Source organism: Tauraco erythrolophus, chromosome 19 (genome assembly GCF_009769465.1).
Source record: "Tauraco erythrolophus isolate bTauEry1 chromosome 19, bTauEry1.pri, whole genome shotgun sequence".
In the NCBI taxonomy this organism is placed as follows: Eukaryota; Metazoa; Chordata; class Aves; order Musophagiformes; family Musophagidae; genus Tauraco; species Tauraco erythrolophus.
In genome coordinates this window covers 4,787,166-4,802,760 of record NC_141483.1, presented here as the reverse complement: position 1 = coordinate 4,802,760, position 15,595 = coordinate 4,787,166, and the positions used below count along the sequence as shown (strand labels likewise).

The 15,595-nt window shown below is 41.6% G+C and overlaps 1 protein-coding gene across 3 annotated transcripts; it reads right to left on the bottom strand.

Annotated features, from left to right (window-relative positions):
- Positions 1 to 914: 914 nt before the first annotated feature.
- RNF185 (ring finger protein 185) lies at positions 915 to 15,352 on the bottom strand. 3 transcript variants are annotated; one of them, XM_086623593.1, is made up of 8 exons: positions 15,260 to 15,352; positions 9,940 to 10,165; positions 8,306 to 8,324; positions 7,536 to 7,648; positions 6,921 to 6,975; positions 4,797 to 4,914; positions 3,356 to 3,403; positions 915 to 3,243 (listed from the first exon to the last, which is right to left on the bottom strand). In XM_086623593.1, exons 2-8 carry the CDS (start codon positions 10,113 to 10,115, stop codon positions 3,146 to 3,148), a joined length of 627 nt encoding a protein of 208 aa, XP_086479719.1. In that variant the 5' UTR covers positions 10,116 to 10,165; positions 15,260 to 15,352; the 3' UTR covers positions 915 to 3,145. The 3 variants fall into 3 exon arrangements, 2 of the variants coding, with proteins under 2 accessions (XP_086479719.1, XP_086479720.1); XR_015222716.1 differs by lacking the exon at positions 3,356 to 3,403 and adding an exon at positions 3,988 to 4,261 and having other exon boundaries at positions 3,211 to 3,243; XM_086623594.1 differs by lacking the exon at positions 3,356 to 3,403.
- Positions 15,353 to 15,595: the final 243 nt, after the last annotated feature.

The following is a 15,595-nucleotide window of genomic DNA, read 5'->3' as shown; positions in this document are numbered from 1 at the left end:
CCCTCCGCGGGGCCTGCGGCTGCACCGGGCCCGGGCCGGCCCCGCCGGGCGCTGCTCGCGGCCTCCCCGGTGCCGCTGTCCCTCGCGGAACGTCCCCGATGCCCCGGCGCGGGAGAGGCACGGACCAGCAGCGGGCTCCTCTGCTGCTCGCTCTCGAGGTAGGGCTTGGGCAAGCCTCGGGCCGTCCGCAAAGCACGCAAGAGTGACGGCGCGCTCCGGTCAATGTAAAACCATTTTTTAATTCTAAATCACTTTCACAACAGTGAAAATTAGTGAACAGTAATGGTAATGCACTAAACAAGCCATTACGGGCTGTGTGCAGTCCGAGTACAAGGAAGGGAAGTGGTACGATACAAAAAGCACACCAAGAAAAAGGCAGGAACAAAAGCAGTAACACTTTTAGACTCTTTCCATCTCGGATTGCCATAAAACGAGGACTATCCGTCATGTTTCTGCAGCCACCTCTGTCTAAGTCCATTATGTCTCTCACCAATAGAAGGAGAAAAACCATAATCCATTAAAATTCTGTATTTTAAAACATGAGTGTTAGTTAAATCAGTTTCAATACCTCTTGTACCTGTTACAGTCACTTTTCTGTCCTCTTTATCGGAAAAAGGCTTTAAAGAGATACCCTACTCTTCCCTGGACAACCTCTGCTCTTAGCATCGAGTTTCTCGATACAAAGAGAAGGAAAACCATCCCTTTTACTATCACGTGAACTTTCCCTTTCCGTCAGCAGATGGTGCTGCCTGCTCACGAAAGGAAGTCTCGCTGCGACCTTGCGTTACAGCCAGATGCTTATCAGAATGCAATAAAAAGCCTTTCTCCTAGAAAGGGTCCTAGTTACCAAGTTATGCACTTGAGAAGAACCATATGCAGGAGAAGTTAAGCTTCTCAAAAGTGCCACACAACTATTTATAGTTGAGCAATATATTCTGCCAGATTATCATCCAGTCAAGTATAAATTTGACTAGATGTGACAAAACACTGCAGAAGCTTTGCAACATTCTGCTTGCTGGATGGAATTTTGGAGGTAGGCAAGTTAAGTGTCAGTCATCCTCTGTCTTGATACTAAAAGTGAATGCTTTAGAATTACACTGTCCTGGTTTTGGCTGGGATAGAGTTAATTTTCTTCTTAGTAGCTAGAATAGTGCTGGTTTGGATATAGTATGAGAAGAATGTTGATAATATACTGATGTTTTTCAGTTGTTGCTACGAAATCAAGGACTTTTCGGCTTCCCCTGCTTTGCCAGTGTGCAGTGCACAACAAGCTGGCAGGGAGCACGGGTGGAGCAACAGACTCACAATCCCTGATTTAAGATGTGGGCTTAGGCCCAAACTGGCCAATGGAATATTCCATGTCATGCTCAGTATATAGGTGAGGATTGACCGGGAAGCTCCCTCTCCTTTCCGGGATTGCAGTTTGGAATTCCTCTCCTCTGGGATCACTAGCCAGGGATGGGAAGGGCACTGGTTCTGCAATCGTGGAAAAGACAACCATCCTAAATCCAAAACACAGCACTATTCTAGCTACTAAGAAGAAAATTAACTCTATCCCAGCTCAAACCAGGACATCATAAATAAACTTCTACAACAATTAATTAAGGTGTCCTGCCCAGGAACCTCATCCATGTATTAGAAAAAGCCTAGCTATTGAAACAAAGTTTCTATGAGTTGATTTGTTTTGTCAGTTGTCTGTCTTATTGCCAGGGAAGTCACAATATTCATCTTGCAGGAAATCATTATGAATACCAGCGACCTGAATCAAAATAATCTAAAAACAATAAGAGAAAAAAAAAAAGGAGTTGCCTAGTCAGAGAAATATGAAAACTATTCATCTTGCTAGGGAATCTCTCATATCTGCTGTTCTGAAGGAATCTACACAAATACATCAGGAGTACTGTTTAAAGGATTACTCAATAGGATTCCAAAATGGCTACAAAGTGCTCACCTTCTGAAATATTTTCCCCTCAGCACATAAATGGTTGTGGTCTCATCCAGCACTTCAAATTAATATCTTTGGTAGATACTGCAAAGACTCTTGCACTATAGCCATTCCTGTATGCACCTGTAGAGAGAAGCGCTTCCAAACGTTTCCTACTGTGGCATGTGCTAGCAAAGGCAGGATCTCATTTTTCCTCCTGTATAATTTTACAGTATGACAAGTTTAACCTCCGAACTCACGTAAAGATGCTTTTTGTTCCTCCTGCCAAACAAGCTGATCTCAGATCTGTAATAGGATTTTATTTGCAGTACATGACCTCACGTAGAAAGTCTCAAAGCCTTGGGAAGAATAAACGTAGCTACAGTGAGAAGTTTGTGAGGGGATTATCCATGAGTGCAGCCACGGGCTGCTGCGCAGAACCAAGGAAGACAACACTGTTTTGTCAGTGAGGAACTGGGCTGGGTGAGGCAGACAGGTGCGTTGTACAGTTCGGCAACCCCACCCGGCTCCACAATGAGGGAATCTTCCAGTGTCTGGCTCCAGCAAATTCAGGCTTTAAAAAATTGCAGCATAAATTTGTATCCCTTCTTCTAACAGCCACCAGAACCAGCTCAGGAGGGGAATTCCATCATGCCGGGAAGTAACAGCAAGAAAAGAAACCAGTCTCCCAACCTGGTTCCATTTGCATCATGTGCTGTGCCCAAAGAGTCCCAGCAGTGCTGCAGACGATTTCCTGAAGAAGGCTGGATGTTGATGTGAAGACATGAAATAACATCCACAGCTCTGGCAGATCCATTGCGGTTGCCAAGCACGAGATGCTGATCACACTGTGGAAGGTTCCTCACCTGCCCAGTCTGCCTTGGGGCAATTGTCTTTCACATAAACCTGGTGTCACTGATTGGCACAGCATTTCAAAGCAGCCCTCCTTTTAGGAGCAGAGCTCAAAGCTAGGCCCATGGTTTGTGGCAGGAACCTGTTGTACAAAATAGCTGAGCTGAAATACACTTTTTAACCAATGTTTAATTTCCAACTCCGGTGCAAAATGCGAGATTCTTCGTTGTGCTGTGGTACCACCCATTCCTGAAGCCCGTAGTTAGCTACAGAACCAGACACCAAGACGTTTAGAATGGGATGGGGATGCAGTTTGTTACTGTTTCAGTGGCCTTGTTGGCCATGAATATACAGAATAATGAAAAAGATTTATGCAATCAACAGCCAGAACATTATCACCAGAGCCACAAACAGGAAGAGGCGGGATAGGAACTGCTCATCCACATATTGAGGAGTCCCTGGAACAGCTGAAAAACAGGAAGGGAAAAAAAAAGCAGTTCAGCTCCTTCCTCTTCTCCTGAATCATGTATATTCTCAACATAGTACATTCATAAATTGAAGGATATGCAAAGAATCTACTTGGTGAGAAACTGTTGCTGTTTCCTACCATCAGGCTGGCCAGCCATAGGGAAGATCAGAAGGAAGACAAACATCAGCTCCCTGAAGCAAGACTCATGGCAAACCTGCTCATGACTAACAGCAGCAGGCAGCTCCAGGAGCTGAGCACACGCAGGTCTGCTTGGAGTGCTTCTGGGGCCAGTGCTGACCAAGTTCACTGCTTGGTTCACTGCTGACTGCTGAGCTAAGTTCACTTTCCATCCTAAAGAACTTTACCACCCATGCCTGAGCACTCCTCCCCGTCAAGGTGAAACATCTCTGGATAAGGAAATGGTAAACCAGCCAAAGCTGCGTGTAGCCTTGACCAGGAGAACTACTGAAAAGCACACAAGCTCTAAAGCTCAAGCCGTGCCTTTCTACAACTGCTGTATTGAATCCACAGATGAAAAGCAGATAAAAGAGTTGGTTAAATTATGGTTAAACAACAGCACATATTTACATGCTCCTTAGCTCAGTCACACGTCCACACACATTTTCAGTGGACACTGAGGTATAGTTAATAAGCAAGTTAATTTGATCCAAGGACAGCACAGGTCCTTGGCAACACAGGTGTGACACAAAGAATGTGTTTCTGTTTCTCATAATTCCCATACCGTATGACACGGTGAAGAAGATTTGCCAGGCACCTCCTTTCACAGAGGAAGTCCAGAAAATCCCGAGCAGTAGGTTTTCTTGTTCAAAACAGGTAGACTCAGTTTGTGTACAGCGCAGATAAGGACGAGGCTTTCTGGGGATTACTTGATTTTTAGAGAGGAAGGCCACTGCTTGGAGTAACCCAACTGTTATTTCTTAATTAAAAACAGTTACATAATTTCACCACAGAGATACTTCTTGTGGAATACAGATGACTGGCTCAGAGATAAATTTCTGAAAAAGGAACAATCTTTGCTGCTGTTATCTTGTGGTACAGAGGACCAGTTTAAATTCTTCCTTTTTATCTTTCAGGAAATGGTCCCTTCCTGCTGTTTTCAAAATATGAGTCTCCTTCATACACCCCTATTGACTCCTTTTTATTATTATTAGAAACTCTAGTCCTATTTGTCTCATGTTCAGACGGAGTCTGCTGGAGTACCTTTGAATTAGGAGGTACCTTTGAACAGAGGAGACATTTAAATTAGAGGGGAGAAGTCTCTAGTGCCACTTTGCCTCTCCAGTTCTACTGTCCTCTCAGGAGGGCCTTCAGCAAATCCTGTGGAAGTGACAAGCTTGTTTTGTACGAGTGCTTATACAGACTACGTTCTCTACTGGGTGTTTTCCCTCATTTTGTGTTTCGATTTACAACACTGATTTACTTTACTGTTCAGAAAATTTTGTCATGAGCAGGCTATTTGTTTAAAAGTTACAAGGGAGTTTGTACATCTGTTTGTGACAGGACTCTTGGAGGAGACAGGATGCATAGTACCTGGAGGAGGTCGCCCATCATTTATGTTGAATGCTGTTGCAAATATACCGAAGGGAAACGCCCCAATTCCGAATGACATTTGGAAGCCACCATCGCCAAACCCAAAGCCCTGGAATCCCTGCAGAGAACAAAGTGACAGAAGAGAAAAGAGGTACCAATCATTTAAAGCCTATTTCAGAATATTTTGTAAAAGTGCAGATGTTCCCTCTCGCCGGCTTTCCTACGGCTGAAGGAATATCATGCCATCTGGCAACTTACAGTCTGCCACACTATTGTTAAAAACTCCTTAGTTCTCCTGGTTTTAAAATGTTTCACACAGTAGCAAACTTGCCAGAGCAACCCAAAAGTTTGAGAAAATGAAAACTAGGAATCACAGTTCTTGCTTGAAGGCCACAAATTAACAAAACATGGCCTTCTGTAATGTTTCTCAACTTTAAATAGTATATATCTGACAATATATCAAAATGAACATTGTCAATTCCATTTAGAACGTCTTAACAATGTATTAGTAATTCTGTATTAATAGCTATTAGCTATATAAGAAAGGCATTGTAAAAAAATAATCTGCATTGATTTTCGTGATGCATGTGCATCATTTAAACATGCAGTAAAGTGATAAATTGCCAGTGGGATGCATAGAGCATTACAGAGAAGAACTATACCAAAACCAAGAAAATTACCAGGGGGACTCTAATTAAGGTGGCAGGTAAAGTCATCTGGGGCAGAAATGCGAGACATAAAAAAAGGAGGAAAAAAAGGAAGAGTTACAATGTAACAACATTGACCACTATGGGATCCAAGCTAAAATACCACATCAAGCCCAAAGAGAAGTCTTCTGAATCAAGATGAATTCTACTGTAGAAGCAGTGTGCTCTTTGAGACTAACTATGAATCTAAGTAGGTGCATCGTGTTTAAACACTGCGGAGACCTCAGTCACCTGCTGTGGTTTAACCACGTTCTGTAATCCGGCAAATCCAGCAAACTGTCCTCTTGTCTCAGAATTAAAACAGCCATACCAATTTTGAAAAACCATCTGGTCTATCACCTCCAAACAGTGGGAGGACAAAGATGATTTCACTGATATAATAAACCCCAGACATTTCTGGGCTGATCCTTGATTTGAGGAGTTTGTCTTCTGACTATGACTCAAGCATTTTGCCATTAACTCTCAGGGACAGCAAAGCACTCTGCATGGCAGGTCCTGCACCTGTAGGAAACAGGAGGGCAGCAGCACTACTGCTGCCTTCATACCAGATTCCTCTGACTCACGGCAGTGCCAGCTAAAAGGTTCAAACAAGGTACAGCAGCTGATTTAATAAGGCAGCAACTCCCTAGTGAGAGAGAACAACTGAGCTCCCAGTACACTCAATACAAAGACGTCCCTTAAGCACACCCAGCAGAGCTGTTTGCTTGAAGCATGAGGAACACAAAACGCTCTCTGAGGACCCCAGGCTGAGTTACATGGAAATACGCAATTGTTTCATCAGGTCATGCTCGCTGCCACTGTGCTAAAGAACACTGTGCTCTGTCCTGCTGGCTGCTCCCACGTCTGCTCAGCCTATGCCAGCTGCTGTTTGCATTCACTCTACGTAATCTCCTCAACAAAACCACAGATCCCTCTTCAAATTAACATGTATCCAATGGATATTTATGTTCTTTTGCGTGTTAATGCCATGGTACAGTAACATCCTATAGAAATGCTAGAAGCAGGTGCCGGTGCCAAAAAAGCAAGTTCACACATGGATTATACATTTCCATGACTGGTACAGTTTGCCGGAAATATACCTCCACAAAGAATTTTCAAAGCAAAGTGTTCCTTGTATTTATATGTAGAGAACGATCCAGTTTGAAGAGCATTTCCAGTGATGCCACACAGGGCTCTTTTCATGAAAACCAATTCAAGTTTGCCCATTCTTTGGGATGCTAAAGAGAACTATAGGAATGGAGTTTTCTGCCACCCCACAGCTATCAACTATTCACAAACAATCTACTGGGGATGAGCAAGAAATGTAAGCTGTAGGATCCTCATACAGGATCTCATGCATACATTATGTCCTCCAGGATGAATAAACAGCACCATCAACAAAAACAACGTAGCTGCTCGAGCTCGTTTTTTCACTTACCCCTCTGTTCTCTGGTTCAGGTCTCTGTCCTTGGGGTCGTGGCGGAGTTTTCTCTCTGCAGGAAATTGTGAAATTAGCTCAAGTACAAAGATATATGACAATAGCATCTGCACTAGCCTGGCTGGTAAGACAGGACACACACAGAGCACGCTCTCACAGGGCCACGCTGCAGCAGAGCTGGAGGTGGTGTGTAAGTGTGCAGGAGGTGGTGTGTAAGCGAGCAGACCACCTGGCTTATGAGCCTTCAGCATCACATCGCTGAATTAAGACACTGCAGTTTTGAATAATAAAGTCCCATTGCAAAGGCTAGAAACTGACGACACGATCATTTTATATAAGCTTCTCCAGCCAGATAACAGTAATTTCAACCTGCCACTTGTAACTGATAATTAACACTCAATTCAAATTAAAATAAATTGTCAGCTGAACAAGAGGTGTGCAAACCCAGGCCCTGAAAAAGCCAGAAATATTTGGCCAAAATGTCAGTTCTATCTGTCTTTTGACAAAGTATTCCAAATTGTGAATCCAGCACTTTAACAGTTTCATCTTAAGACCTTAAATTAAAAGCTTCATCTTTAGTTTTCATACAAAAATAGTTGTATTTAAGTTTCTTACCTGGGGTCCTGTTGCCCAGTGCTACCTCTTCCATACAGAGGAATAACTTTATCTCGACTGATTCCTGCCTTGCATACAGGACACACTTGCCTGTTCGGCCTGGTCTCTAGCCACTAAAAGAAAGGAAATTATAAAAAAACTAGGTAAAAGACAATGAAAACAACAACATGCAAATCTCATTTGCAGCCAGGCAGAGAGACTTTAGCAATTTCTCAGAAAACCATGGAGCAAAACATTTTAATAAGTGCCAAGTACTCTCCAAAGCGGAGCTGGCATTTTGGCTGTTGTTCTGGTGGGATCCACTTGCTGACGTGTACACATTCAGAACAGCACTGGAGTAAAATATGAAGAAATAAACAGTACCAACAGTCCTGCATAGGCCAAGGGCAAGCACAGACATTCTCCTTTCATCTATCTTTTCTATAATGGTACCACAATGTAAAACACTACATATGCAAAGAGAAGTGCACTCAGCACTTAAGCCTGCAAACTAAACCCCTGTGAACTGCCTAGAGTAATTCTCCTACCAAAACTGGGAATACTCAGTGTTTAAGAACTCGAAAGTAGGAGGCAAGTGGAACAGAATCTAAGTTTTCTTTTTGCTGAAAGAGCAGACTGCAAGGTCTTGCGCATGAAGTTGCATTAGCAGGTTGCTATTGCCCTGGAGAGAAAGAAGTGCTTTTGAAAAGAGGGGGATACTCCAGAGAACCAAGGGCTTTATTGAGTAACAGGAGCTGATGAAAGACAAAGTAAAAGGAAACCTGTCTTACCTGGTGTAAACAAGGCCAACTGTGAGCATTCCCAGGACAATTCACAGAGCAGAAAAAAAAAGAGGGGTAAAAAGAATTAGTTACTCACAACTTGATCCAACAAATGTGTTAAGTGTACCACAGATAGCACAGCTTGGAGACAACAGAATCCTGGAATCCAGCTAGGCCAGTTCCACAACCTCCCATTAAAATAATTTTTGAAAGCACAGCCTGAGACCGATCTCCGCTGGTCTTTTCAGGTTATGCAATCTAAGTTGCTAATGTGGTTCTCTGCATATCACCTCTGATTCCTAGGTCCTCACCCGTACCAAAGGCCTGTACAGAGGCTTAATTAATCTTAGTGTTTACTGTTCAGATTTTCTCTTCTGATACCACAAAAAGATATCCCTGAGCTAAGAGGCAAATGAGGAAGATGTCAGTAATGAGACTTGGGGATGTTAAAAGAAGTCACGCAAGGGACATTTAACTAAAACATCAGGCACATTCACAGAATCATGGAATAGCTCAAGCTGAACAGCACCTCAAGTGGCCTCTAATCCAACCTGATGCTCAGAGTAGGGTCAGCTATTGAGATCAGGCCCAGTTGCTCAGGGCAGAGAAATTCCCATTATACAAAACTACTCTTCAGATTAAATTAATATGGCAACTTGAAAACAAGCAAGCTATGAGATAAAACACTAAGCAGCTGTCTGCTTTCAAAGTGGTCTTGACAACGCTACTCAGACAAGATACATGCTATTTTTTAAGGTTCCATCCTTCCAGATCCTTTTGTGCAAAAATTTAATCTAATTTTATCTCAACATGCCATTGGCAAGTGATTTTCCATCTCCTCCTAGAGTGAAAACCTGGATTTTCAGATGTTACATACGTTTACACAGAAAAGAAATGCTCTTTTAAGCATCTTTTTATTAAAAAGCATAATTTAGCCTACTGTGTAAAATAAACAAAAGAAACCCACATTTGGCCACGTCAATCCTCAATAACTTAATGTTCAAGAAAGAGCATATTCTAGACTAAGTTACCCAAATAACAAACGCTGCAGGCTCATTATATTTGTGCGATACATCCCCAAGTCGGATCGAAGATCTGAAAAGTTAGTATTACAGCTGCAATACCAGGGGAAAAGAGAAGTAGCTCACATGTAAAAGCTTGTTATCTAAGTATTGTCTTTAAGTGGTTTCAAAGGAAAAAAGACCAAGCTTGTAGACAGTATGAAAACTACAATTTGGCCTCCAGGACCTACTTTCAGATGCAGATTTAGGTATGCAGAGGTTAGAAAGGAAGTTAGGTCTGAACAAGGTACCTATGCTAGACCAGACAGCTCAAATAACATACATAACCAAGCAGTAGCAAGGAACACTAAATTGTCTGTGTGGGGCCGCTTGTTCGTTTGCTTTTACAAAATAATCCAGAACTGCGCGAAGTTTAAGACATGAGAAACCCACTCCTGGAACACACGCAAAGAAAAACAGTTGAGGAGCAAAATCAAACTATTCCTAAACCGAACCCATGGTCCTTACTCATTTTATACACAACATTTTATTTGACATCTAGAATGATAAAAATCATAGGTTTTTCTATGATCAAAGAGATACACAGTGTTCTGGTTTATCTGTGGGGGCTGCAATACTTACCAGAAAAGATGTCCACACAGGCTGATAACTGCATCCTTGGCAGTGTCTAAACAGATGTTACATTCAAAAGTGTTGTCCTGGTTAGTATTCTCCCCAGCACCATTACTGCTGCCGCTGGTCCCTCCAGTACTGGAGTTCTTTGTTGATGTAGAAGTTGTGGGTCCTTTGCTTGCCATCCTCCAGAGCTACCCAGACACAAGGGCAAGTGAATTTTCCTCTTGGAATCCTAGCAGTGAGAGAGGGAAGAAAAGTAAAATAAAATTAAAAAAAAAAAAATCAAAAACTTCTGGCATTATAACACTGTATTCTTGCCCTGTTGCAAACTGGTAGTGATTTATCTAAGAAGCACTTGAATCCTATTGTTGATGGTTTTAGTTTAACATAGCCAAGGAGGATCTTTTTTTAGAAACTAAGCTACTTTAAAGTCCCATGTATGACCTGGTTGATATGTGACCTGTATTTTAAAGCTACTGGTAAGCAACTGAGATCTGCAGCCAAAACAAAACCGTCGTATTTTCTCATAAATGCCATTTGCTACGAGAAGAGTGAGCTCACCTAGTCATACACGCTCTTCCAAAAATTCAATGCAAGTTATAACTGTGAGTGCAGTCTGATACAGGATTTGATCATAACGCAGCTAACAGTTTGGACACACTGACTTCATGCAGTTTTAAGTTCAATGTCCATTAGTTTGGAATATTCATGATAACAGCAAGCAAAGGTGGTTTAGTACTTGGTTTGTCTCATTGGCAGTATATTGCTGCAATCACAGCAGTGTGTTGATATGACTCAAACATTTCTAGTACTTTGAAATTATCAAACGTTTCTAATCTAGTAGTAATGCAGAAGTACTAAAACTTTTACTTTAATGTGCTTTAATTTTACTTGTGTGCTTTCACCTCTCATTAACACTATTATATTTACCAAGGAACACCATTTATCTTATTTCAGAAGCAACATCCACAGTCTAATTCATTGATATGCAAATTCCACACTACTTAAAACTCTGAGAGTCAGCACAAGGCATTTACATTTCCAGAAACAAACACTTTTACCAGTACAATATTTTTAATCCAAGAACTAAGAGAGTTTCAGCAGTTACAGAAACTAATTCATCAAAACAAAAATGTTTAAAATATTCCACCGTGCTTTTCATGAAACTCTGACATCATGCTGCTGCTGCAGGGATATGAACACTTAGATAAGGTTCTGAGAAAGAAACAGGTGATTACCTGAACTTTTTGCAAGTGTATGACCAGTTAAGCATTTTAAAAGGGCAACTTGAATTTTTCAGAAGCTAATTTCTTTGCAAACTTACCCCACGAGCATTAAGGCTTTCCTTAGCCTTCCCTCTTTGTAGCAGTGCTGAAGCACAGGTGCAAAGCAGCAAAACAGAACCTCAGTATCACCAGCTGTTATTGTCCACAGTTTTTTCATACAATACGATCCCTCTGCACAGTCAAGAAACCATAACACTCAAGCCTCATGAAGGTACTGCAGCGAAGACACTCACTAGCAGCACGTGAAATCTATTTTTGCAGAGCTTTTTCATTCAGTTACATCATGTTGCACAGTGTCCCAGAAGGGCAGCTCTGTATTCACAGATGCTGTACTTTGACACGCGTTGCTTTCAGCACTTAGCATTTCACACGGTGACTTCACTTACACCCAGCAGCAAACGGACTTCTTTGTACAAAATTAAAATTCATGTTAGGTCAAGGCAGATGAAAACACTGCCAGCCCACAAACTATACGACAAAGATGCTTGGATTTTTCACACATCTTCACTACCAGAACCTTCAGCCTATCTTTCTCAGTAGTTTAATGCTTGAAAACTTGGCAACTTGGACCTATATATATATTTGCTGGGAATTAATATCAACATCAAGAAAACCTCCTTAAAACTAAGGAGTTCAATACATTGTAAAAAATACTAGCATCATTTTATGGAACGGGCACAAGAAATGTCTGGCTCCTATCTTGGCAAATAACACAAGGAAGACACACAGAAGATGCAAATAAATTAATTTCTGGGTCCTTAAAACCAATGTGGAAACAAAACCATCTTTTTTTCCAAATTAAAATTCATATCTTTAACACCAGAAATCTGGAGTCTCAAAAAGATAAAATCTGTATCTTCACAAACATCTACTTAAAAACCCCTTAGCTTTTAGTAACTATGAAAAATATATAAATCATTAAGTTATGGATTTCTCTATCTCCTCGTTCATAGGAATATCAGTAATGTAATGGAATGGAACAAAGATGGCCAAGACAGAAGAAAGATCAAAATGATATATCGCAACAGGCACTGAATCTACTCTCCTAGAATGTACTGGGGTCCTCTCCTAACAATTTCTCCAAAGGCTGATTGCACCTGATGACCTATACCAAAAATATGTCAAAACACAACAATAAAAATAGTCAATCTTATTCTGAAAAGCCTTCTCAAATATTTGCTGGAACACTGTTTAACACAACTAGGTCTATAACAATGCTGTTGTGTCTGTGCATCTGCAAATCACGCTGCACATACACAAAGAAACAAGCATGAAACTGCATCCAATGACTAAACTTACATTTGGAAATCATACATTGTGTCACTTGTGAGCGTAGTCTGGGAATCCTACAGTAGAAGTTCAACTGCAAATTCAACTTGTTCCAAGTGTAGAACAAGCTTAAAATTGCTGAAATGTCACTTTGATCTACTTAAACTCCGAGACAAAACTTTTTAGGGGAAAAAAAACAATCAACAAACCGCAAACTAAAAAAAAAACCCAAACCAAACCAAACAAAAAAAAACGACAAAAACCAGAACCAACCCAACAGGCCAAACCAACCCCAATGACATTTTGATTTTGAGTTCGCAAGGAAGACACTGAGTACACTGGGATATAACATGACTTTGGGGGTTAAGTACACAGAATTTAGAGATGCCAGTCCAGGTGTGCTAAACACTTGTCCTTTAGATCAGTCTCCAAATCAACCCTAGATACCTGATGAGTAGTGCACAAAACAAATAAAGAATATACAAATCAGCTGTGATCTAACTGCAAGCATTCAAAGATTTTTTTTTTTTTTCCTTGCTTCTTTGCTCTCTAAATATTTACAGAAAAACAGTATCATTGTTACTGGAAAGCCATCTATATTAGCTGGGTTTTTTTCCTTTAAATTATAACCCTATTATATCCCAACAGGTTGTTCTGAAAGTGACTGAAACACTGAGATTTACTACATGCAAGGATCAAGAGTGGCAACAGATGAATGGTTACAAAACCATTCAGAACGCATTTTCAAGTAGTCTTCCTAAATAAAAAAGGCTGGTGGACCGTGAAGAAGACATGGAAGTGAAGATACATGTTTAGGGATCCAGCACAAATCCCACCCAGTTGCGTAAAGAATAAGCATGGCTGAAAGAGCTGGTGAAACTGGACCTCCGAGAAGCAGATGGCACGCTGGGACCTGAAAATTTCACGACAATTGAGAGCACAGGAGGCCCATGAAAGAAGTAAGTGGAGGAAACTGGTAAGGTCTGTGTACTGTGTGTAAATACTGTATATAAATCTCACTAACAGGCAATAAGAAAGACATTTCCTCAAATACTTAAAAAACTAAATCCATACAACTAGTGGGATTTTCTTGCACACCAGGAAAATGCGAGCTGCCCAACAGCTATTGTAAAAGGTCACGTTTATGAACTGAACAAATGAAAAATGACTGCATTTGCCCAAGTACACTGACCTGACTCTAAAAATACAAGAGAAACGCTTCAAGACAGACTGGGAGAGTTTCCACCATAAGTTAAACCATACAAAAAAATCCATTGGAAACACACTAGGTGAACAATAATTCAACCTGAGAAAGACAGAGAGCAAATATAAATTGGAAGCTAATGTCACCTGTATGAAACACATGTTCACAGCACTACATTAGGATGTTTGCAGTATTTACTTTTTAATCTTCTTTCATGAGCAATGAGAAAAATTTCTGGTGAGGATATAGGACTGTGGCCAGTCTATTAAAATCCAAAGTTTACATGATATAATAATGAAATAAAAAGAAGAGCATCATTGGATGTAAAATTCCACTAGAAAGACACTGTTCCATATTTCTTTCCTAATGAATCTTATTTTTTCTAAGATTACTGAAATTGAAACAATACAGATCTGGTTTGTTTCTGAAACAAGTTCTGATTTAGCTTCTGAACTTCTTCCCGTTTAAATCAAAAGGAAAACTTGTCAGGTTATTTTTCTTAAATGTCATTTTCAGACATAAACGACAAATTTTATAAAAGGACTACTAACATTAGAAATTCTACCTAAATTAAAAATCTCACTCAGAGTTTAGATTAATATGTCCACTCACAAGTTTAACAAAAATCCAATTCTTAACCTATCACAATCGCCTGGACTTCAAGTCAAACTAACGGGTACCCTTAGCTGATACATGGTTGACGGTGCCTGGAAGAAAGTACATTTACTGCTTGACAGCCATTTTCAGGTATTGTTGGCAAATACACGACTGAAGTCCTACTGTTAAATCATTTATCTTTCACCACTCTTTTTCTCTCTTCTGTCCCCCAAACGCGTTACATTTTAAAACCTCAGACGCGTTTTGTGAGTTGATATTTTCACTTCCTGTGACCCACACGGCATCACGTCCCTGCTTTTTAGCACCACCATGAAGTGGTCCCAACATACACATTTGCCTGATCGCTGGGCCTTGCAAAAGCGGCCGTTTGCCTTACAGACAACGTGCCCTTCCTTGGCCTCATTTCATTAATTGGGATTCTGCAACGTACGTCTGCGTTACCACTGCTGCTTCCCGGGTAAGAGCCGTGGTGACAGCTGTGCCGGCAACGCCAAGAAGTCAACACACCTCACAAACGTAAGACACTGGTACAAACTATCAAAAATCCCAACTGATTAAAGTGATACTTTTTTTTTTTTTTAACCATTCCATAAAAGTGTAATATAGACTCCAAGAAAACGTTGCACAAATCTTTAGACAAAGATTTTATCCTCTTACCTCATAAACTCCAAAGGAAAAAAAAAAAAAAATAAAAAGCAAACTGATAAAACCAGTTGGGTAATACTGGCTGCGCATTTTCCTGGTTTGGAGCGTTATGTAAAACATTAAATACCCTCTAAGTGGGCAAACCAGGTTAGCAGCAAAACGTAAAAATATAATAAAATAAAATAGTTATGATGTAGTTTAATAAGTAATAAGTTAATTCCCAACAGGAAAAAAAAAAAAAAAGCAGCAGTGGCGCGTCCCAGAAGCCAACGCTTTGCGACCATACCTAGAGCCAGACATTTACCTAACGCGAAACAGGCGCCTCTCCTCGCAGAGGGTCTCCGCTCTGCCGCGGGGCGAGGGGACCGGGCACCGGCGGGCCGCTGAACCGGGGATTTCGGAGGAAAACCTCGCGGGCGGCGCCGGGCCCTCCCTGCGCGCCGCGGCGGCGGCGAGCCCCGGGCCGGAGCTCCGGCAGCGAGGGCGGCGCACCCCGGGCCTGCCGGGGCGCCGAGGGGGCACCGGGGCTGCGGGAGCGGGGCCGGGGCCGGGCCGGCCGAGGCTGGGGCTCCCGCGGCGTCCCCGCCCCGCTCCGCCCGCCCCCGCCTCGCCCGTTTGAAACGGGCGCAGACGGCTCCGG

Coding starts and splice junctions, on each gene's coding strand:
- RNF185 (XM_086623593.1), bottom strand. CDS start 10,115: ATGGCAAGCAAAGGACCCACAACTTCTACATCAACAAAGAACTCCAGT. Junction 3,404..4,796: donor TGATGGGCGACCTCCTCCAG/GTACTATGCATC, acceptor TCTGATCTTCCC/TATGGCTGGCCAGCCTGATG. Junction 3,244..3,355: donor CAGCAACAGTTTCTCACCAA/GTAGATTCTTTG, acceptor CCTGTTTTTCAG/CTGTTCCAGGGACTCCTCAA.